General features: G+C 46.9%; 1 protein-coding gene across 1 annotated transcript in view; it reads left to right on the top strand.

Annotated features, from left to right (window-relative positions):
* Positions 1-22,431, top strand: part of DYNC2H1 (dynein cytoplasmic 2 heavy chain 1) — a 392,465-nt gene that overhangs the window by 116,554 nt on the left and 253,480 nt on the right. The window contains exons 56-58 of the mRNA XM_054015569.1: positions 3,904-4,017; positions 11,941-12,101; positions 20,961-21,084. Of these exons, the coding sequence (XP_053871544.1) occupies positions 3,904-4,017; positions 11,941-12,101; positions 20,961-21,084 (399 nt within the window). The remainder of the gene's footprint in view (positions 1-3,903; positions 4,018-11,940; positions 12,102-20,960; positions 21,085-22,431) is intronic.

The following is a 22,431-nucleotide window of genomic DNA, read 5'->3' as shown; positions in this document are numbered from 1 at the left end:
CCAGATAAATCCATTTTACCCTGTATAAAGCTTATACAGGGTAAACTCATAAATTGTTCGCCCTCTATAACACTGATAGAGAGATATGCACAGTTGTTTGCTCCCCCAGGTATTAATACATATTCTGAGTTAATCAATAAGTAAAAAGTGATTTTATTAAATACAGAAAGTAGAATTTAAGTGGTTCCAAGTAGTAACAGATAGAACAAAGTAAGTCACCAAGCAAAATAAAATAAAATGCGCAAATCTATGTCTAATCAAACTGAATACAGATAATCTCACCCTTAGAGATGCTTCAGTAAGTTTTTTTTCTCAGACTGGACACCTTTCAGATCTGGGCACAATACTTTCCCCTGGTACAGCTCTTGTTTTATCTCAGGTGGTAGCTAGGGGATTCTTCATGATGCCTCCTCTCCTCTTTGTTCTGTTCCACCCCTTTATATATATTTTGCATAAGGCAGGAATCCTTTGTCCCTCTGGGTTTCCACTCCCCCTTACTGGAAAAGCATCAGGTTAAAGATGGATTCCAGTTCATGTGACATGATCACATGTCACTGTAAGACCCCAAGCCTTCATTCCTCCCAGCCTGACTCACAGGAAGGCTTGCTTGCAAACAGAACAATCCGGTCAGTTGTCCTGGTTGATGGGAGCAATTAAGATTCCGAACCACCATTAATGGCCCACACTTTGCATAATTACAATAGGCCCTCAGAGTTATATTTCATATTTCTTGTTTCAGATACAAGAGTGATACCTTTATACAAATAGGATGACCAAACTCAGTAGATTATAAGCTTTGTAATGATACCTTACAAGAGACCTTTTGCATGAAGCATATTCCAGTTACATTGTATTCACTCATTATCAATTTTTTATAAAATCATATAGATTGCAACGTCACACCATCCCTGACAAGTATTTGTCTAACCTGATCTTAAAAATGTTCAGTGATGGAGAATCCACAACAGCAGTTTATTCCAGTGCTTAACTACCCTTACAGGAAGTTTTTCCTAATGTCCAGCCTAAACTGCCCTTGCTGCAATTTAAGCCCATTGCTACTGATCCTATCCTCAGATTTTTCTCACCTCTCCTTGTAACAACCTTTATGTACTTGAAAACTGTTATCATGCCCCCCCCCCCCAGTCTTCTCTTCTCCAGACTAATCAAACCCAATTTTTTCAATCTTCCCTCAGAGATCATGTTTTCTAGATCTTTAATCATTTTTGTTGCTCTTCTCTGGACTTTCTCCAGTTTGTCCACCTCTTTCCTGAAATGTGGCACCTAGAACTGGACACAATTCTCCAGTTGAGGCCTAATCAGCATGGAGTAAGCAAAAGAATTACTTCTTGTGTCTTGCTTACAACACTCCTGCTAATACATCCCCGAATGATGTTTGGTATTACTGTGTAAGGCTAAAATAGGAGTTGGAACAAAAGCAGTGAAACATGGTATGCTCAGTAGTATCAAAGGTGTGCTAATAGGACTGACAGTTCTGAGGTTAACATCCTGTAAGAAGCACTACAGAAGCATAAAGTCCCTCTGATATTTAAAAAAAAAACTTGAAAAGGAACCAGTTTAGTTGGGGTAGAGGGCTCTAATGAATGCTCACAAGATGCCAATGATGTTCTCTCTGAACAGCGATTTTGACGTGCAACTGAGGTTATAACTTCTTTTTTTAATTACTTGTGATATATTCACATTTGCATTGCATAAAATGCCTGACCTAGTCTTGGATGACTTAATGCTATATCATTATAATGTATTAGTGACCTATCTGTAAATGCTTTCAGGTTAAATGCTATAATGGACAAATCTCATCCTTCATTTCTGCTGCTTATACACAGCCACTGTTTTCTGCTATCACTTCAGCTCAGAGTACAACTGCCTCACTTCTTGGAATCATATCCTGTCACTTCATATATCAACTTTGCTTCACTTAATGCTCATGAATTTGTCTTTTCAATCATCATAACTGGAGATATGAACATCTGTGTTCATAATGCACATGAACCTCTGACCTTTCATTTCTTATGCCTCCTTGTTTACCTCTGTCTCATCAAAGTGATTTCTTCCTTTGTGGACGTATCCTTCACTACTTGTTCTCTAGTTGGGTGTCCATACTCTTTGGCTTTCCACCTCTTTCTCTGTGCAGCATAGGGTAGATTATTCTTCCATGGAGTTTCCAGAATTTTGAACAGTTTCTTTATGTTCAATTTACCCTAACTCTTTCAGATCACTACTTGTTCCCCTTTCCTCTTCTTGACCTATGCCCTGTTTTCCATGCTCAGTCTTCCATCCCAAAATGTGGCCTGCATATTAACCCATGCTATCACATTTATTGTTGCTACTGGTGGGGTGCATGTATTATACATTATTGGCCTGATTTTCAAAGGTGCTAAGCACTGTCAGCTCCCATTAACTTGAATGACAGTTGTGTGTGCTCAATATCTCTAGGCTATATTGTTGTTGTTATTATTGAGTAGTAGTAGTATTACTGTAATGCCTAGGAGACCTACTCATGCATCAGGACCCCATTGTTCTAGGCGCTGCACTAACACAGAACAAAAGGACAGTCAGTGTCCCAAAGAGTTTATAGTCTAAGCATGAGACGAAAGACAACAGATGGATATCAATAGACAGTTGAGGGAATTCAAGGAAACAGTGAGGCAGTATTGGTCAGCATGTTAAGCAGTGGTCACAGCACAAGCTGTCTAACCATTGTAAATTTTTTAAATAGACATCATAGAAAATAAAAGTTTTAAGGAGGGATTTGAAGGAAGATAATGAGGTAGATTTGCAGATGTTTATGGGAAGCTCCACCCAAGCACGGGGGGCAGTATGGGAGAAAACACAAAGGTCCTTTTTGAAATTGAACAAGTGGGTGAAAGAGGCTGGCATCATGGACTGATTGGAGGCGTGAATGGAAGATGACTGGTAGGGTGGAGATGTGTCATGGTGGACTTTGAAAGTGAAGACAAGCAGTTTATGTTTGATTTGATAGAGAAGTCAGAGCCAGTGGAGGGATGCAAAGACAGAAGTGGTGTGGTCAAAGCAGCAGATTATGACAATCATCTTTGCAGCAACATTCTGAATGAACATGAGCAGGGCAAGATTGAATTTGTCAAGGCTAGAGAAAAGGATGTTGCAGTAATTGAGATGCAAGATGATGAGAGCATGGATGAGAGTTTTAGTTCTTTGGATGGATGGGAAAGACCTTATCCTAGAGATGTTATGCAGAAAGAATTGGCAAGATTTAGACATAGCCTGGATGTGAGGAGCTAGAGACAGGTCCAAATCGAACATGATGTCCAGGTTAGAATATACACTTCCTTAATTTAGTCATATCTATTTATTTGTATGTCCTCCACAACCATAGTATCTGAGCGCTTCTCAAATGTTTTAAAATAAACATAGCAATAATAATCTCTCTCTTTTTTCCTTACCAGCCTGTTGAAGTATTTGTATAGCTTACAAAGGCTCCAATTCCAGAAAGTGTTCCTATTTTCAGGAAAGCAGTTAAGTTCATGCTTAAGTCCCATTGAGGTCAATGATAGTTAAAGACCTTTAAAGTTAAACATGCTTAAGTGCCTTCCTGAATCACGGCTATAAACAGTAATTCAGTGTCAAGTCTTTTTTAGAGTAGCAGCCGTGTTAGTCTGTATCCGCAAAAAGAACAGGAGTACTTGTGGCACCTTAGAGACTAACAAATTTATTAGAGCAAAAGCTTTCGTGGACTACAGCCCACTTTTTTAGTACGTTAGTATGAACAATACTATACAAATTAAAATGTATTTTAAAATTAAAATGAAGATTTAAAGAAACGTGAGTATCAAAAGTATGACAATACCACATAAGTTTGGAAAATAAAGTGGGTTCCCTCATTAATAATCTCTCTTCTAACAGGATGCCAGTGAGCAAAAGACAGAGATGGAAAAAATTAAACACAAGATAGCAGAAGAAGTTGTAAAAATTGAAGAAAGAAAAAGAAAAATTGAAGATGAACTAAAAGAGGTTCAGGTGAGCATTGATAAGGAAAATGAATAGATAAAACTGATCTTATTTGACTTGCAGTTTGATCTGCAAGATTTGAAAAGAAAATCACCATGGCGTTTCATATTTATTTTCTCTCAATGATTTATATTAAAAAATATGTTCAGGATACTCTAATTGCCAGCTCTGACAATCAGTCTGGGATTTGGGACTCAAGCTGTTTTATTTTCTGTCTATCACAATGAAGATTTCTCAGGCCAGAGCATGTCCTCAGTTGCTGCCCTTGTGCTAACCTACTGCTTTAAGTGGGTTTGGAGAAATATTTATTGCTCCCTTTATGGCTCTGTGCATGAGGGCTGCAATTGTGGCTGGTACTTGCCCTCAGATGCAGCTGCGTATGAAGAGAAGGCTTTTTGTGGCCCACCACTCCCATATACCTACACAAAGACAGCCTTAATTTGACCCATGGTGTGTAGATCTTCCTTAATAAGATTTATTATGTATTCTTTATAAATCTGAAGCATCCAACAGCAAAAGGAGTCAAAAATATGAGTAAAATGTTTCAGTTTTAATAGCTGTACGATATTTTTGGATGATTGCGCTGAATAAAAATTAAGAGAATGTCAGGATTATAATGTACAGTGTAACATGAAAATAAATTCTTGCCACAGGTAAATACCTGCGTACTTTACCTTTTTTAAATTAAACTTTGAGAAGTTAATACAAATTTAAAAGATAAGTTGGATGTATTGAGGAAAATAAAATTCTAAAGGTGAAACATAAAGCCAGGTTCTGTGAAAACTGAGAGGACATAAATGTTCTGTTGTCTCCTGTTTATAAAACAGTTATTCTTAGAGTGATTGCTAATGTATATTCCATAATAGGTGTGTGTGCTTGCCACGTGCACCGGTGCCAGAAGTTTTTTCCCCTAGAATACCCATAGGGGGGAGCGCCCCCCGCGACCCTTGGAGTAGCGCCTGCCTGGCACAATATAAGGGGAGCTGCGCGCTCCCCCACCTTCAGTTCCTTCTTGCCGCCAGTGAAGGTGTGTCGGAACTGCTCTGCTGCAGCTTTGCTGTAGCTCATCCCCAGAACTGTTCGTTCGTTTAGTACCGTTAGTTTAGTTAGTCAGTGAGCCTGGGCTGGGGCATGCCCCGAGCCCCGGGATTTAAGTCGTGCGGTTCTTGTCGGTGTTCTGTTCTAAGAAGCGACCTGCACACAGACTGTTTGCGCTGCTTGGGAGAAACCCATATCAGCGAGAGGTGCAAGATTTGCAAATCGTTTAAGCCTTGGACCAAAAGAGAAAGGGACAATAGGCTCCGAGCCATTTTGATGGAGTCGGCGCTGACCCCGACCCCGGTACGCTGCTCCGAGCCGGTACCGGGCACCGCGGTGTCAGTACGCGGCGATCTTCCAGTGCCATCGACCAGTCGGCACCGCTTCCTGTCCACGGGGCATGCCAAGAGGGCCAAGAAGACTCCCTCTTTGCAGCAGCACCGAGGGAAGTCTGGGACAGAGGCTAGGCCTGTGACGGGTTGGATCACAGAACCCCCTTGGGAGCTGCCAACAGATGTGCAAAGACTACCCCTGCTCCTGTTTTCCCTGCTAGCTCAGGGCTCCAGCACCCTGTCTTGCTGAGCCAGACACTCCCGTCTGGCTCCAGACACAGATCCAGGGTCTGAATCTCCTGTCCCAAAGCTGCAAGTTACCTGAAAACAGCGTACAGAAGTGCGCTTGTCTTTAGCACTCAGATGCCCAACTCCCAATGGGGTCTAAACCCAGATAAATCCGTTTTACCCTGCATAAAGCTTATGCAGGGCAAACTCATAAATTGTTCGCCCTCTATAACACTGATAGAGAGATATGCACAGTTGTTTGCTCCCCCAGGTATTAATACATACTCTGAGTAAATTACTAAATAAAAAGTGATTTTATTAAATACAGACAGTAGGATTTAAGTGGTTCAAAGTAGTAACAGACAGAACAAAGTAAGTCACCAAGCAAAATAAAATAAAATGCGCAGATCTATGCCTAATCAAACTGAATACAGATAATTTCCTCACCAGTTCCAGAATGCTCCCTTTTACAGGCTAATCTCCTTTTAGCAATCACTCACACCCCCTGTAGTTACTGTCCTTTGTTTCAGTCTCCTTCAAGTATCCTGGGGGGGGGGGGGTGGAGAGGCTCCTTCTTTAGCCAGCTGAAGACAAAATGGAGGGGTCTCCCACAGGTTTAAGTAGACTCTCTCTTGTGGGTGGAGACCTCCCTCCTATGCAAAGCCCAGCTCCAAGATGGAGTTTTGGAGTCACCTGGGCAAGTCACATGCCCCTGCATGACTCAGTCTTTGCAGGCCGACGCCATTGTCCACATGGCATCTTGCATGTCTCCAGGAAGACTTCTCATGTGGATTTGGAGCATTCCAAGATACATTGTTCCCTAAGTGTCTCCTGATCAGGTACTTAACCTGGCGAATTCCTTCCTAAAGAAGCTGACCAAATGCCTCACAAAGCTTACTTAGAAATCAGGCAAGCATACAGCCCATATTCTTAACCTCGAGTAGAAAATGATATATATGTACAAATCGGATGAATAGATATAGTAGATCATAACCCTTACGGAGATATGTTACATGGCACAGGCAGCACAGAACAAATTCCAGTTATGTCATACATACATTTATAAGCACCCCCTCCCCATAAAGCCTTATGGGGTACACTGTCACATGTTGGGCAATCCTCAATCCCCACTGGGCCCTAGGCCTCCGACTCATGTAGAGTGGAGTAGCCCGGCCCCTTCGGAACAGACCTCTCCGGATATCCGGATGCTGTCCATGCCTAAAGCCCTCCAGGAGGCCCACCACGTCTTGTCCATGCCGGTGCCCGGAGCGCTGCCTATGCCGGCCCCATGCTCTAGAGGCAAGCCTCTGCTGGGATCTCTGCAGTCGCCCCCGGCTCGGTACTGGTCTTGGTCGAGGGAACGTTCCCGATGCCGATCACTGCCCAGCGTTCACTCGGGGCAGAGTCCATGTGGATCGCCCTCAACGCTGACCAGACTCTTGGGCTGGGTTCCGTCCGGCCAGGACTCATGGCACCGGTCCTCCTCAGAGAGCGGACATTGATGGGACCGCGGTGGACATCGTCGTCGGTCTTCATTCCGGAGAGGGTACCGCAGTCGGTCATGGCACAGTCGTTGACGCCATTCCCACTTGGGCTCCTGTTCCAAGTCTCCGCCAAGGCACCGCAGCCCCAGGCGTTGATTGCTGTCACCTCGCTGTTGCGTGTCCGCCCGTCGAGGCCATTTGCGGTGCTGCTATTACCATCAGTACCGGTCCTCCACGTTGAGATCGTGGTCCCGTGATCATCACAGATGCCGGCACCACCGCTCCTCCCAGTCGGGAGACAGCAGCGGGCAGCCGGGCAGCCGGCCCTGCCGGTTCCACAACAGGTGCAGTAGCACCGAGCATCGTGGCTGGCCCAGTGGTACCAGTGGGCACCGTGGCCTCCAGTGCAGCACCCGGTGGGAGCTCGCTCGGTGGCTGGAGCTTCGGAAGCACTGTCGGCCTCCCTCTCCAAACCACTGACAAAGGAGTCGGTGGGACACCCGTCCTGAGTACCGTGCCCGGAGTCCGGATCCTCCGGTGCCAGCTGATACACAAAGCACCGCACTGGCCTCTTTGCCCCACCTGGAGGAGGCGATTGTGGCCCCACCTCCCTCCATCCTGCAGGAGGACTTCAGGGCCCACCAAGAGCTCTTAAAGAGGGTGGCAGCAAGCCTTCACCTCCAGGCAGAGGAGATGGAGGAGCCCTCGGACTCCCTGTTCAACGTGTTGTCCCCATCGGCACCGGGTAGGGTGGTCTTGCTGCTCCATGAAGTGGTGGCTAAAATTTCAAATGCCCTGTAGCAAACACTGGTCTCGTTGGCCCCTCTATCAAAAAAGACAGAACGCAAGTACTTTGTACCCACTAAAGGGCATGAGTACCTATATACCCACCCAACGCCCAACTCCCTGGTGATTGAGTCGGTCAACCACAGGGAACGACAGGGTCAGCCAGCCCCAACCCCAAAGAACAAAGACTCTCGGAAACGGGACTCTTTCGGAAGAAAAATGTATTCGTCTTCGAGCTTCCAGTTACGAGTGGCAAACCATCAGGCCCTCTTGGGGCGGTACAAATTTAATTTGTGGGGCTCCCTGCCTAAATTTGAGGTATCCCTCCAGGAGTGCGATAGGAAGGAGTTCAGGGCGCTGGTGGAGGAAGGGGCAACGGCAGCTCGGGCTTCCTTGCAGGCTGCCTCGGATGCTGCGGACACGGCCGCATGTTCAATGGCCTCCGCGGTGTCCATGAGAAGGGCGTCATGGCTCCTGCTCTCCGGGTTCTCCAGCGAGGCGCAATCTTTCATGCAGGATTTCCCGTTTGATGGGAAAGTTCTGTTCGCAGAGGAAACAGATACAAGGCTGCATGGCATGAAGGACTCCCGCATGACCCTCCAGACCCTCGGTCTCTATGTCCTGGCTCCGGCAAAATCTAAGTTCAAGCCGCAGCAGACTCCGACGCCAGCCGCCCTCCCGAAGTACGAGACCGCCCATAAGAAGCATCAGGACTATAAGAGACGCCCTCACAGGCAGTCTTGGCCTGCCCCCTAGCCTGGACCCTCCAAAGGCAAGCAGGCGGGGAAAAGGCGATTTTGATAGGGCCCTTGGGGGCAACACGCCAGTTCTCATCAGGGATCCAACCCCAATAAAGCTTCCCTTCTCCAACTGGTTGTGTGCTTTCCTTCCGGAATGGTCTCGGCTCACTTCGGACCGATGGGTCCTCAACACCATCTCCCGGGGTTACACCCTCCAGTTTACCTCCTCCATGCGCAACCACCCCCCGTCCCTCCTGGGGGACCCCTTGCATGAAGCTCTGTTTGAGCAGGAGGTGGGGTGGCTCCTAGGACTAGGAGCGATTAGAGGCGGTGCCTGAGGAATTCATGGGCAAGGAGTACCCCATTATTTCCTTATCACGAAGGCCAAAGGGGGGGTCTCAGGCCCATACTGGACCTATGGGGTCTGAACCAGCACATGGTGAAGCTCAAGTTCCGCATGGTCTCCCTGGCCTCCATCATCCCCTCCCTGGATCCTGGGGACTGGTATGCTGCCCTCGATCTATAGGACGCGTACTTCCACATCCACATATTCGAGGGGCACAGGCGCTTCCTCCGTTTTGTGGCGGGACAGAATCATTACCAATTTATGGTCCTCCTGTTTGGCTGTCCACTGCCCCCAGAGTGTTTACAAAATGCATGTCGGTAATAGCTGCCTACCTCAAATGACGGGGGGTACAGATATTTCCCTATCTGGTCGATTGGCTTGTCAAGGGCACATCCCAGTCGCAGGCGAGGGATCACGTGGTGCTCCTCCTGTCCACGTGCACCTCCTTGGGCCTATTGGTAAACAACACCAAGTCCACATTAGTCCAGGTCCAATGCATAGAGTTTATCGGAGCGCTCCTGGACGCAGTGTCGGCCAGGGCCTCCCTCCCGCCAGACAGGTTCAAGACCCTGAAAGGTCTCATCGACTCGGTCACAAGGTTCCCGGTGACAACAGCCAAGGTTTGCCTGCAGCTCTTGGGTCATATGTCGGCATGCACGTACGTGGTCTGTCACGCCAGACTCAGGATGAGGTCCCTCCAGCTCTGGTTGGTCTCGAATTTCTCCCAGGCCACGGACAGGATGGACGTTGTGATTACCTCCCTGCGATGGTGGTCCACCCCAAACAGCATACTCCAAAGGGTCCCGTTCAGGGACAGGGCCCCATCGCTGGAGCTGGTGTCCGATGCATCAGACCTAGGTTGGGGGGCCCATGTGGGGAGCTTTCAGACCTAAGGCCTGTGGTCGGCTCAGGACCTGACCATACACATAAATGTCAAGGAGCTCAGAGCGGTGCGGCAGGCCTGTTTGGCCTTCCGCTCGCATCTGGAGGGCAAGGTAGTCAGAGTCCTCACGGACAACACTGCCTCGATGTTCTATATCAACAGGCAAGGCGGGGCCCGCCCCTCTGCTCTCTGCCTCGAAGCCCTTAGGCTGTGGGACTTCTGTATAGCCCATGACATCCACCTGAAGACCTTCCACTTACTGGGCTCCCGCAACGAGAGGGCGGATCGCTTGAGCAGGGACTTCTCCTCGCAACACGAGTAGTCCCTCCACCTGGAAGTGGCCCATCGGCTCTCCCGAAGGTGGGGAACTCTCCAGGTGAACCTATTCGCAACTTGGCAGAACCGGCGATGCCCCCGGTTCTGCTCCAAGGGGGCCTGGGGAGCGGGGCTATCTCCAATGCCTTTCTCCTGTCTTGGTCTCTACGCCTTCCCCCCGTTCCCTCTAATCAGCAGGGTCCTGGAGAAGATAAAGTCAGACAAGGCCCGAGGCCTCCTGATTGCCCCGGCATGGCCCAGGCAGTATTGGTATGGGACCCTCATGGGCTTGGCGGTAGCTCTGCCGTTGCTGCTCCGCCTGGACCTGCTCTCACAGGATTAGGGCCACCTCCTCCATCCCAACCTAGCGGCTCTTCACCTTATGGCGTGGCTGCTCAATGGTTAAGTGGAGAGGAAAGAACGTGCTCAGAGCAAGTTCAGCGCATCCTCCTTGAAAGTAGATGGCTCTCCACTCGCCGCACTTATTTGGCGAAGTGGTCACGGTTTTCTAGGTGGGCGGCAGACCAGGGTGTCTCCCCGGTGACCGCCCCGATCCATCTTATCCTTGATTACCTCCTCCACCTGAGGGCCCAGGGCCTGGCATCCTCGTCCGTCAAGGTGCACCTGGCAGCCATATCGGCCTTCCATCCGCCGGAGCAAGGACACACGGTGTTTTCCCATGCTATGATTGGCCGGTTCCTTAAGGGTCTAGACCGTCTTTTCCTGTATTCTAGACCCCCAGTTCCACAGTGGGCCCTAAACCTGGTGTTGGCTCGTCTCACGGGGCCCCCGTTTGAACCACTGGCTACGTGCTCCTGGTCTCACCTCTCGTGGAAGTGGACTTCCTGGTTGCTATCACGTCGGCCAGGCAAGTCTCGGAGCTCAGGGCCCTGACCTCCGAATTGCCGTACACGGTCTTTCATGAGGACAAGGTCCAGCTCCGCCCACACCCCGCTTTCCTCCCGAAGGTGGTCTCCGCCTACCAGAGGACATTTTTCTACCGGTCCTCTGCCCTAAGCCTCATGCATCCAGTGAGGAATGCCACCTCCACACGCTCGATGTGCGGCAGGTTCTGGCTTTCTACCTCGAGCGGACTAAGCTGTTCAGAAAGTCCTTGCAACTGTTTGTTGCCTCGGCTGAGCGCGCGAGGGGCCAGCCGATTTCCACTCAGTGGCTTTCCAATTAGATCACTTTTTGCATCCGTTCCTGTTATGAGCTGGCGGGTGTTCCCGCGCCACCCATTGTGAGGGCACACTCGACCCGGGCACAGGCCTCGTCGGCTGCCTTCGGGGCCCACGTCCCCATCCAGGACATTTGTAGGGCCGCCATGTGGTCGTCGGTTCACACATTCACCTCACACTCTGCGATCGTCTCCCAAACCAGGGATGACGCCGGGTTCGGCAGGGCTGTCCTCCGTCCTGTGAACTCCTACCCACCTCCAACAGATATATTGGAATCACCTATTGTGGAATACATGAGCAGTCACTCGAAGAAGAAAAAACAGTTACCTTTTCCGTAACTGGTGTTCTTCGAAATGTGTTGCTCATGTCTATTCCACATCCCACCCTCCTTCCCCTCTGTCGGAGTTGTTTGGCAAGAAGGAACTGAGGATGGGGGGAGCGCGCAGCTCCCCTTATACTGCACCAGGCAAGCGCCACTCCAGGGGTCCTTCTGGCACCAGTGCACATGGCGAGCACGCACACCTATTGTGGAATAGACATGAGCAACACATCTCGAAGAACACCAGTTACGGAAAAGATAATTTTTTTTTTTTTTGTAGCCACTGGTTAATGAAGCTAAATTAGCAGTTGGAAATATAAAGCCAGAGTCTTTGTCAGAAATCCGGTCACTACGAATGCCACCTGACATAATAAGAGATATACTAGAGGGTGTTTTACGACTGATGGGGATTTTTGATACATCATGGGTGAGCATGAAGAGGTAAGTTGAGGATTTTATTTAAAGCATTAATGCAGCAATGTATATGGAAAATAGTTTCTGTTGTACTCTCTCGAAAGGTTTGAATGTAATTTTTAATCATCTTCTAGAAGGAAAATAATTTTATTCTTAACAATGAGTAGATAACATATAGCTATTTATGGATAAAATTGATACATTTCCTGAAAAATACTCTTACGACTCTAGTTTCAGAGACCTTGTTAACATTTTTTCTCCTTCGAGTGATTGTCCACATGCAAATTCCACTGATCTGGCCCACATGTCGCATATGCCAGAGGTCAGATTGACGTGCATCACGTATGCTTGCCGCCAAGTTAAAGAAGTATGGGCTGGATGAATGGACTGTAAGGTGGATAGAAAGCTGGCTAGATCGTCGGGCTCAACGGGTAGTGATCAATGGTTCCATGTCTAGTTGGCAGCCGGTTTCAAGCGGAGTGCCCCAAGGGTCGGTCCTGGGGCCGGTTTTGTTTAATATCTTTATTAATGATCTGGAGGATGGTGTGGACTGCACTCTCAGCAAGTTTGCAGATGACACTAAACTAGGAGGCGTGGTAGATACACTAGAGGGTAGGGATCGGATACAGAGGGACCTAGACAAATTAGAGGATTGGGCCGAAAAAAACCTGATGAGGTTCAACAAGGACAAGTGCAGAGTCCTGCACTTAGGACAGAAGAATCCCATGCACTGCTACAGACTAGGGACCGAATGGCTAGGTAGCAGTTCTGCAGAAAAGGACCTAGGGGTCACAGTGGACGAGAAGCTGGATATGAGTCAACAGTGTGCTCTTGTTGCCAAGAAGGCTAACGGCATTTTGGGCTGTATAAGTAGGGGCATTGCCAGTAGATCGAGGAACGTGATCGTTCCCCTTTATTCGACATTGGTGAGGCCTCATCTGGAATACTGTGTCCAGTTTTGGGCCCCACACTACAAGAAGGATGTGGAAAAATTGGAAAGAGTCCAGCGGAGGGCAACAAAAATGATTAGGGGTCTGGAGCACATGACTTATGAGGAGAGGCTGAAGGAACTGGGATTGTTTAGTCTCCAGAACAGAAGAATGAGGGGGGATTTGATAGCAGCCTTCAACTACCTGAAGGGGGGTTCCAAAGTGGATGGAGCTCGGCTGTTCTCAGTGGTGGCAGATGACAGAACAAGGAGCAATGGTCTCAAGTTGCAGTGGGGGAGGTCCAGGTTGGATATCAGGAAAAACTATTTCACTAGGAGGGTGGTGAAACACTGGAATGCGTTACCTAGGGAGGTGGTGGAGTCTCCTTCCTTGGAGGTTTTTAAGGCCCGGCTTGACAAAGCCCTGGCTGGGATGATTTAGCTGGGAATTGGTCCTGCTTTGAGCAGGGGGTTGGACTAGATGACCTCTTGAGGTCCCTTCCAACTCTGATATTCTATGATTCTATGATTCTATGCTAGCAGTACCTATCGGGTATGCATGTGCTCTTCAGTTCTCGTGTTCAACTCTGAGGGCATACAAGGATGAGGTGTGCCTCTGGCAGTTCAGTTTCTCTCATTGCCTCAAAGCCTAGAGAGGGAGCCTGATGATCCGAGAGACCACCAAGCCCTCTGAATGGCTTTAGCTCAGGGGTTCTCAAACGGGGGGTCAGGACCCCTCAGGGGGTCACAAGGTTCTTACATGGGGGGTTGCGAGCTGTCAGCCTCCACCCCAAACCCTGCTTTGCCTCCAGCATTTATAATGGTGTTAAATATATTAAAAGTGTTCTTAATTTATAAGGAGGCGTCACACTCAGAGGTTTTCTATGTGAAAGGGGTCACCAGTACAAAAGTTTGAGACCCACTGTTTTACAGTTATTTATATTTATAGTATAATTTTAGTAATTTTATTTTTTGGTTGCCTGTTGCAACCTTTAGTTGTTAGAACTTTTATTCATCTGGTATGCCGTTTTTTGGTTCTCCTGGATTCAAATTCTGCTTCTCATCCAAGGGAGCTATCCCAGGTTTGAACAGATACTCAAAATGCCTGAACTGCCTGGGAGAATTGCACATTCCAAATAGATTTGCAAGTCTTGAAGCTTTCAATATAGGAAGGATAGGGAGACCCAACTTCAGGTTTTCCTAATGACTAAATCAACAAGACTTCCTTCTGAACTGGGCTTACTTAGAGAACCCTGACTCGATTCACAAGTACAATGTTAGCATCATCCTCAGACAGATCACAAGTGTCAGGCACTGCCATCCAGTAGTCATGCCTAGTGGTTGGAGCAGAGGTCCAAGCCAGACATAGGGTTGGGACTGGGCCGAGGGCAGTGCTGAAACTGGGATCTGGGGACAGGTCCTGGGCGGAACTATAGACAAGCCAAAATAAGTACCATAGCGGGAGTCCAGATGCAGGCCAAAGGTTGAAGCTGGGTGGTCAGAGTCTGAGGGTCCGGTGGGCGGTCAGGAGGCAGAGGTAGGGCTGGAGTGGGTTATCTATAGGGCTGGAGCAAGATCAAAGTAGGGCAAAGACAAACCTGGAGCAGACTGGAATAGGGCTTGGGCAAGGCTGGGGCAGAAACAGGAACTGAATCAAGAGCAGACTGGAAGTCTAGAGAGTGCTGCCAAATGCCTGAAGGCTGAGTCACTGCAGGCTCTGTTGGAAGGGTAAGTCAGTGCAGCTGAGTTGTTGCTGCATGCGTGACTGATGACTCACTATGGTTCTGTTGGAAGGGCAGCTAAGTGAACAGCCTTGGGTTGGCTGTTGGTTTGTCTCACAACAGGGAGCTACAAATCCCAGAGGTAGGTTACCCACCAGAGCTTCCACTAAGAGGAAAACGTACCCATGGCACTGAACATTCTCTGGGACTTTGTATCCCACAGTGGTTCCTGCTGAAGCTCAGTCCCAGATTGCTTCCAACTATATGCTACTGAAGTATCCAGCACTGAAAACCAGAACCTTGGGGTAGAGTATGGCACTAACCCCGGCAGTGTCTATCTCAATGGTGCCAGCACTGATCCTCTTGGCACTGCAACCAAGCCAGTTGGAAATTGCTATACCAACACAAGAAAACCTGGTTCTCACACACCTGTCTATGCTGTCCCACATGGCACTGTTTAGATACTCAGCACCAATGGATCTGCATACACCCCAAACCACAGGGTCTATGGTCTCTGAGAAAGAGGAGAATGTACATCAATCACTTAGAGCTCAGAGCTGTATAGAAGGCCTGCGAGTCCTTTCTCCACCTAACAACAGGACAGTCAGTTCAAATCATGACAAAAACATGACCACTATGTTTTACATCAACAAACAAGGCAGTACCAGGTTTTCCCCACTTTGCCAGGAAGCAGTCAAATTCTGGAACTGGTGCATCAACCAACTGTCAAGTGACTGGGACATGGGCAGTTGTGCCTAGTGGAGCAGGAGTAATGCCTAATGGTTAGAACAGGGGTCACTGGCCAGACGTTGGAGCCCAAGGTCAGAACCAGAGTCAGAGACCAGATGCCAGAGGCAATGGTCAGACCCAGAGTCAGGAGCCAGGAGTTGAAATGCAGGGTCAGAACCAGGTTGCCTGGAGTGAGGCAAGTCAGGGGCAAGGCTGGCACCCCGGCAGGAATGGGGATGGGAACAAATCAGGCACAGGAGCTATGACAGCTGTGGACAAACACTTTGAGCAGCCACTGAATTGCAGCTGCTACTGGGTCAGACCAAAGGTCTATCTAGCCCAGTATCCTGTCTTCCGACAGTGGCCAATGCCAGGTGCCTCAGAGGGAATTCATCAAATGATCCATCCACTGTCACCCATTCCCAGCTTCTGGGAAACAGAGGCTAGGGATACCATCTCTGCCCATCCGGGCTAATAGCCATTGTTGGACCTATCCTCCATGAATTTATCTAGTTCTTTTCAAAACCCTGTTATAGTCCTGACCCTCACAACATCCTCTGGCAAGGAGTTCCATGGGTTGACTGTGCATTGTGTGAATCATAAATACTGGAGCTGTGTTGGTCAGGCAGAGTCACAGTGGGGCAACCTGGCTAGCAGATAAAACTCCTGGCCAGATAATGCCTAGCCAGATAACTGCTTAATTCCTAGCCAGATAATGCCTAGCTAGATAATGCCAAAGAACTGGTAACAGTATGCAGTGTATATATATTAACAATTGATTAACAATTGACCAATCAGTAAAAGCACGAGGGAGTTATTGATAGGCAAATAGATTAACAAATCAGGAATTGTTGCAGGGTAATCAGTAATTGTTGCAGTGCAGAGTAAGATTAGTACCCTTCACATGAATCATAACCATAACAGGACTTTGAGACTCGCACTCCTCAAACCAGAAGTCCCTTCTCAACATGTGCAGATCCACAAAGGTCACACAGTGAATACTGTGATTGACAGCCCTAGGCTGCACTCACTCTACTGGTCCTGTGCTGTTAGTACAGCATACAGGACTGAGCCTGTGGCTGCCAGAATAGAGGGGCCTTCTAATAGTTTGAGGTGAAATGGGATGAAAGCCAAAGTTTGCGAAGAACAGACTTTGCAGGTGGGAGCATGGGTTATGTTACTGTAAACGAATTTGACCAAAGACAACAGGGGAACCCGATCATTTTGGTGAAAATTCATGAAACAGCTGAAGTACTGTTCCAATGTCTGGTTGACTTTTTTGATCTGGTTGCACTGCTCTACAGCCAAAATGCTTCTGAAATAAATGTAGTCAAACTTTACTAATTCTGGGTCACTGAGAATGAAAATGATGCTTAAAATTGTTGATTGGCTCTAGTTTTCAAGATATGCTATTGGGACAGTATATATGACCCTTGACTTGGGAATGGTGGAGGATAAGTGAGTTATAAAGGGAAGGGATCTCAATTTAAACCAGAAATGACTAAAATACATCTTTGACTGGATCTATGAATAAGTCTATGACTGGGTTTGGACAGTACTTGCTTTTTAGGCAAAACAATGAATGATGCAATCTGAAGCTGGTATTGCATCATACATGATATGAATTGCATCATGTTATTCCTAGAAGTCATGGTTGAAGCAATCATAACGAAGCTTACATCACTCTGCTGAATAAATTTCCCTATATCAGCTCTAGAAATCATACAGTGTCGTGCTCTCTTATTTGTCAGTGTTTAATTTTTGCAAAGGGACACATTTCTGTTTAGCCAAAGTGAGCAGAGATGCCTCGTACTTGTGTGAACAGTGCAGATAACTTCTGCTATGTTTGTGGTGAAGTGACTTTTGCATCACAAAAGCACAGTATAACCACTATGGTTAAGAAAGCCTATCACCTTTATTTTGGCTGCAAAATTGGAGATCAGGACAAGAGGTGGGCCCCACACATATGCTGCAACACTTGTGCAACCAATCTTTGCCAGTGGTTGACCAGGAAAAGGAAATCTATGCCTTTTGCAGTGCCAATGATTTGGAGAGAGCCAACAGATCATACCAGCAATTGTTACTTCTGCATGCTGCCTCCAGTTGGGAAAGGTGTGTCAAAGAAGAAAAAGTGGACTGTGCATTATCCAAACATTCCATCAGCTATATGCCCAGTACCCCACGGAGAAGGACTGCTGGTTCCTGATGCACCAGAATCATTCTCACTTGAGTCAGAAGAGGAAGAGGATGAAACTTCTGGTCCTGAACCATCAATGTCACAGGACCCACATTTTTTCCCATTCTCCTCCTCTGAACCACACCTCATAACACAAGGTGAACTGAATGACCTTGTCAGGGATTTGGAACTACCCAAGAGTAAGGCAGAGCTGGTGGGCTCCAGACTACAGCAGTGGAATCTCCTGGCAGGTGATGTTAGAGCTTCCATGTTCCATGACCGTCAAAAGGATCTTGTCCCATTCTTCTTCATGGAAGGTGATCTTGTAGCCTGCAACAACATCGATGGTGTGATGGCAGCCCTCAACATCCTTCACGATCCAGATGAGTGGAGACTGTTCATTGATTCATCGAAGATGAGACTTAGAGCTGTTTTACTGCATAATGGCAATGTTTTGCCATCAATTCCAGTTGGTCATGCAGTCCATATGAAGGAAACCTATGACAACATGAAACAACTTTTGAGGTGCATAAAGTATGATCAACATCAGTGGCAGCTTTGTGGTGATTTGAAGGTTGTTGCTCTCTTGCTTGGTCTGCAGATTGGATACACAAAGTACTGCTGTTTTCTTTGTGAATGGGATAGTCGTGCAAGAGATTCGCACTACATCAAGAAAGATTGGCCACTCCGACAGTCATTGGAACCTGGGAGGAAAAGTGTTCAGCATCCACCACTTGTTGAATCAAGGAAGATTTTGTTACCACCCTTACACATCAAGCTGGGTCTGATGAAGAACTTTGTCAAGGCCATTGACAAAACACAAGCAGCTTTCAAGTACCTCCGTGGAAAATTTCCAAGGTTAAGTGAAGCTAAGATAAAGGAAGGTGTCTTTGTTGGTCCTCAGATTCGTGAACTTCTTCGAGATGATGCATTTGACCATGCACTGCGTGGCAAGGAAAAGACGGCATGGAAAGCCTTCCAGTTAGTGGCAATAAATTTTCTCGGAAACAACAAGGCAGACAACTACAGGTTGTTGGTGGAAAACCTCCTCAAGGCATACAAAAGCCTTGGTTGCAACACGTCACTAAAGATACATTTTTTGCACTCTCGTCTAGATTTTTTCCACTGAACTGCGGAGCAGTGAGCGACGAGCACGGCGAGCGATTTCACCACGACATTGCAACAGTGGAGAAACGCTATCAGGGCAAATGGAGCCCATCAATGCTTGCAGACTATTGCTGGACAGTGACAAGAGATGCTCCATTTAATGAATACAAGAGACAAGCCAAGAAACGCAGAGTAGACACTGAATAGGACTAAACTATGTACATAATAGTTTTTTGCCTTTTGTTTCATAATACATTTTATTTATATAACCCTTTTGCTGATTTTTAAAGTGTTACATAAACAGGACAGGTGAAATATTATCATGTAAAGCAACCATAAACACATGAAAAGACCTAGGTTTACAATTTATGATTAAAACTCTATTATCTACACAATATACATAGACATAAAATGTAAAAACTTAACTATCTTAGAAACAGTAGCCAATCAGTTGTTTTAATTGTCATATTTGAATTCAGCACATCAAAATACATAATAGATAGCACATTTTTATCTCTGAAGCAGACGACTTTTCAAAAATTGTAGACCAGTGTTGTCAGACTGAGGGTGATAGAGTATTGAGAGGAAGGGGCGTGGGTTGAGAAGATAAAGGAATTCCTGCCAAAACAGGGAAGCAAATTGGGTGCCCCAATCAGAAATGATGTGTTCTACCATGCCGTGGTATTGGAAGATGTGTTCCAAGAAAAACCATGCCATTTCACGGCTGATGGAAGAGTACGATAGGGGATGAAATGGAACATTTTCATCAGGAGGTCCAGCACTGTCAGAACGACTGAGTGCCCTTGGAAGAGGGGCTGCTCCACAATGAAGTCCATAGAGAGGGTAGATCAAGGGCGTGGGGATGTGGGAAGGGATGGAGATGGCTCACAAGTCTCATGTGTGGCTTTTGGGGCTTGGCATAGAGTTGCTTAGCCAGAATCAAATTTAGAATGATATGTAAATATATCAACATGGAGAGAGAGCCATCATTCTTGGCTACAAAGAATATAGGTGCACTAGCTGGGGAGAGAGGAATGAATCCTTTCAGAGGTTTTACTCTGGATACTCCTGGAGGGCCTGTAGGTCTTTTTCAAAGAAAGTGTGTCTGAAGGGAATCTCAATCCCTTGGCAGAGTTCAGTGGGGCAGTTGTAACTGTGGTAGGATATCTGCCTTCTGTTTTTTGAACATCCTGGTGAACTTCAGGTATTTGACAGGAATATTAGGTGTCGCTGGACCTGCTACTCTCCTCTCTGGGAGCCTTGAGGGTTAGAGTGCACCACAGAGTGTGGTCAATCGTGAACCAGGATTAAAGAGGCATTCTCATCGGCACTACAGAGAGCGAAAGAGCACTGTCCTTGATTGCCAGCTGATTAAGGGGTTGTGGGTGACAACCAAGGGGTGCCAAGATTGACTGGCAACTGTGAGGAGCAGATCATCCAAAACTGCATGATTTCCTAGTGGCTGCCACTGGTCATGACCTCCAGGGGTGCCATTTGATATGTGATGGGCCCCAAAGAGAGGGGTGACCTGTCAGTCTCAATGCGGGGAGTTTTTGTGGAGGGTAGGAATCTGATGACTCTTGACAAATTCTTGGTCGATGAAGTTACTGGATACATCCTCGTCAACCAATTTCTCAAAGCAGAGGTTAGGCATGGCAGGGTGCCGGAGGTGGAGGGGAAGACAAAGGGGAGTGGTGTGCTGGTTAGGGGTTGTCAGGATTCCGGCAGAGCCATGGCAGAGCAGCTCATTGTGGGGGCAGAGTGGAATACTGACTCAACCCTAGCTCCTCTTCTGGGGCTGGGTCCTGGCATTTCCCAGGCTGAGGGGGTGGCGTTGTTTCTTGGACAGATATGGCACAAATGCCTGGATTCCCCACAATATAAGTGGGGTCCTAGAGCCTGGCACTGGCTCTTTCATTGGTAGAGAGGTGAGCTCAAACTTGATTGATCTGCATTGCCTCGAGGTCTGGTAGATTGCCCAGAATCCCATAAAATGGAAAGCTCTGCCGTATATGCCCTTGCAGCAGAGCATGAGAACCGAAGAGCGTATGTACTCTCCCTAGCTACTGCTGGCCAAAAAGACTCTGATCTCTGACACACGAGGTGCATGCGTACCATCAGTGGAATGTGCCTATGGACAACTCAACTCAAACTCCAGTTACTGTATATTGAGTAACTTTGTTTTATCAATGCTTTGTCATTTAATTATTTAATACTATTTGCAGTTTCCTTGCCAAAAGAGGAGTGAGAGAAGACATTGCAACCTTTGATGCCCGTAACATTCCAAAGGAAATACGAGAGAGTGTAGAAGAACTTCTGTCTAAAAACAAGACATCTTTTGATCCAAAGGTAAGTCTCTTATTGGATTACATTAAAAAAAACGGACTAGCTTCTGTGGTCCACCAGGATCACTGTTCGCTACGGACACAGTGCAAAGTGGACTTAAACTGATAGGAGGTAGCCAGTGGAGAATTCTACCAACAGAGGGGAAGGCTATCAGTAGAAACAGAAAATTTTGCAGAGGAGGCTCTACTGTCTTCTGCCCCAGTTGCCTCCCCATCCTTAGTGTAAGGGGGTTTGTTGGAAGTGGGACATGGATGAGATGAGGAAAAGTGGGTGTGTAATAAACTATAGGCCTCAGGGACCTTATAGCAATGGCATAAATAAGGGTTGTGGCGGAGCCAGGCAGCTCTGAATCTGGGAACCTCAACCTGCTCCCTCTGACCTCCCTGCAGTCAGAACCTTACCTCTAATTTTAATTAACAAAAGAGACTAAGGTAACCTAATGGGTTAATGGCCTTCAAAGCTTAATTTGAATAATCAAGACAGCAATAGTTATATAAAAGAATTCTACAACATTAGTTCCTTATTTTTTAAAAGGAAGAGTATAAGGATGTGACCTTGCAAATAGGAGACTCATGCTAGTGGACTCGGCACTCTCTCCAAACCCAATTGATTTCCCCCGGGCTTGTCATGGGCACACTGGTCCACTCAGGTGTTGTCTCTGCAGAAATGGGGCCTAAAATATAATGTCTTCTCATAACAATTTCCCACCCCTCATTTAAAAGATCAGCTCAATAGCACAAAATGGCAAATTGGTAGTCCCTGATAATAGTGTCTATGATTAAGTTAAGAACATAAAAACGGCCATGCTGGGTCAGAACAAAGGTCCATCTAGCCCAGTATCCTATCTTCTGACTGTGGCCAATGCCAGGTGCCCCAAGAGGGAATGAACAGAACAGGTAATCATCAAGTGATCCATCCCCTGTCGCCCATTCCCATCTTCTGGCAAATAGAGGCTAGGGACACCCACCCACCCATCCTGGCTAATAGCCATTTATGGACCTATCCTCCATAAATTTATCTAGTTATTTTTTGAACCCTATTATAGTCCTGGCCCTCACAACATCCTCTGGCAAGGAGTTCCACATGTTGATTGTGCATTGTGTGAAGAAATACTTCCTTTTAAACCTGCTGCCTATTAATTTCATTTGGTGATCCCCATTTCTTGTGTTATGAGAAGGAGTAGATAACTCTTCCTTATTTACTTTCTCCACACCAGGTTTTATAAACCTCTATCAGATCCCACCTTAGTCGTCTCTTTTCCAAGCTGAAAAGTCCCAGTCTTATTAATCTCTCCTCATACGGAAGCTGTTCCATACCCCTTATCATTTTTGTATCATCTGCAAATTTTGC

This window comes from Malaclemys terrapin, chromosome 1, assembly GCF_027887155.1.
Source record: "Malaclemys terrapin pileata isolate rMalTer1 chromosome 1, rMalTer1.hap1, whole genome shotgun sequence".
Taxonomy (NCBI): domain Eukaryota; kingdom Metazoa; phylum Chordata; order Testudines; family Emydidae; genus Malaclemys; species Malaclemys terrapin.
Note: the sequence above shows the minus strand (reverse complement) of the source record. Positions and strands in the feature narration are given on the sequence as shown.